Source organism: Charadrius vociferus, unplaced genomic scaffold (genome assembly GCF_000708025.1).
Source record: "Charadrius vociferus isolate BGI_N301 unplaced genomic scaffold, ASM70802v2 scaffold643, whole genome shotgun sequence".
Taxonomy (NCBI): Eukaryota; Metazoa; Chordata; class Aves; order Charadriiformes; family Charadriidae; genus Charadrius; species Charadrius vociferus.
In genome coordinates this window covers 1663150-1665152 of record NW_009647512.1, presented here as the reverse complement: position 1 = coordinate 1665152, position 2003 = coordinate 1663150, and the positions used below count along the sequence as shown (strand labels likewise).

Sequence of the window (2003 nt, the reverse complement as noted above, 5' to 3'; positions counted from 1 at the left end):
TTTTTGCAGCCTATGCAGTCTCTTTCGTGGGAATGACAGCAAGGTTTGCAAACTGAGATGGATTTTTATTTTTTTTTGGTCACGCAGAACTGAAAAACTAACAAAGTGTCTTCACGCAAACAACCAAACAAACAAACCAGTTTTAACTTAATCTAATGTGCCAACCACTGGAAAAAAAAGCACAGCTTTGGAGGAAATGACGTTACATTTCATCAAAGTTAAAAATCTTTCATTCCAAAAAAAGCACCTTCTCTTTTTCACCAGTCGGTGCTGCAAATCCAATTTAACACAATAAATAGTTGAACAAACTTCGGGACCAGGCTGAGCCAGTTCAAGCATGTTTCAGGACAGATATAGCTGGGAAGTAAATTTCCCGCCTACACATCACATTTCTTTGCCCAGTTGGAGGTATTGTGTTGGCAGGAGTGAAATACAGCTGGTCCCTTTGTTTGTCTGTGGAGGGAAGGAATTGAGATAATTTAAGGATATACTGTACAGAGGAAATGCAAGGACTGAGCATATATACAGATACTCCCCAGAGGACCCCAGTGGTGATATTTCCATCCATTGCTAAAAAAATCATCACTGCAGGCTGTGCCACAGCGGCACAGAGGTATTGGGTTTATTTGCAGTTCTCCTCTGGTCAGACAGAAACTGCCCCAGGCACAATCCTACGGATGTGCGTGTAAGACTTCCTGAGGGTAACGCTCCCGTGATGAGACACCCCCCGAGGCAGGACACACTCTTCTGTCAGCTTCTGAGTTTCAGGGTCCCAGCACAGCACTGTCGCAATGACTTCGTTCTTTTCATCTCGGCCCCCAGTGATAAACAGCTTGTTGTTGCACGGAGAAATCCCACAACTGGCTCTCTCATGTGAGAACTGAGTCACCAGGCACCATGTGTCTTCCAGGGGGCTGTAGGAGTAGAGTGCTTTCATTGCCCCACCTGGAGAGGAAATGGATATCAGTTTGCACCAGCCATTCCTGTAAGAGATTTTAACTAAACCACCCACTTCAACAAGACTCCGTCCGTTCCTGACGTTCGTAAGAATGATTTATGCCCCAAAGCTAAGAAAAAACAAGGTCACAGGATACTTTATTGTTTTGAAAGCTAGATCTGCAGAAGGCCACTTATTGTTCATAAAGCTGTGGAATTTAAGGCCAGAACAAACTGCTATGGTCATGCAGTGTGACCACAGTGCAGCCAGCAACAGACCTTTCCCATACCTGCTGTTTCGGCTAAGAACACAACTTTAGAAAAATACAGTCTTGGTTAGAAGAGTTCAGATCATGAAGGACTAGATGTGGTAAGCTGTCACCATTAGAAATGGGTGCGTGATTTCTTCACTGACTTCTCTGACTTCAGTGTCCACCTGCCCATTAAACCTTCTTCTGCCTGGAGCTGGCTATTTTCAAAACCCCATTTCTCATTTAGAGGTTTGTGAGACTGAACTCATAATCTTCTTATATGTAAGCTAAGCAGAGAGTGACAGTCAGTTTCTCCACGTTTCCTAAATCTGCAGTCACTCTTGAAACTTTCTGTGAACTTTTCCAATTTTGCAGGGTCCTTTTCTTTTGAAAAATGGTCAATACCTCAGTACCCAAGAAACACTGCTCCTGAGAGTACCAACAGCTGAAAGGTTCTCATTCTGAAATTTGCAGGGACTGGGTCTGTCTTCTGTATGGAATAGGGCTGGGGGAACCTTGAAGATATCTTACTGATAAGTTGCAACAATGCTTGGTATCCTACCCACTGGCAAAGTGAGTGTTTATCTGTTGTGGTTATAATAAATATTGGGTTTGGCAATACTAATCCAGTACTTCGGGGATGATCAAGTCCCTGTGAGGTGACTTAAACAAGTGTTATTTCCCAATTGGGGCAGATTGAAAACATACAGTGTTAGTTACAGTGATTCATCTGGCAGTTCATCACTCTGGGTAATATGATGGCTTTGGATGCAGTAACAAAATGCTCTTTTATCTTTTAAACCTCAGGTGGGGCTG

At 43.3% G+C, this 2003-nt stretch overlaps 1 protein-coding gene across 1 annotated transcript in view; it reads right to left on the bottom strand.

Annotated features, from left to right (window-relative positions):
* Positions 1 to 410: 410 nt before the first annotated feature.
* KLHL6 (kelch-like family member 6) overlaps positions 411 to 2003 on the bottom strand; it is a 21303-nt gene continuing 19710 nt past the window's right edge. Inside the window, exon 7 of the mRNA XM_009880774.1 lies at positions 411 to 945. Within this exon, the coding sequence (XP_009879076.1) occupies positions 644 to 945 (302 nt within the window). The 3' untranslated portion in view covers positions 411 to 643. The remainder of the gene's footprint in view (positions 946 to 2003) is intronic.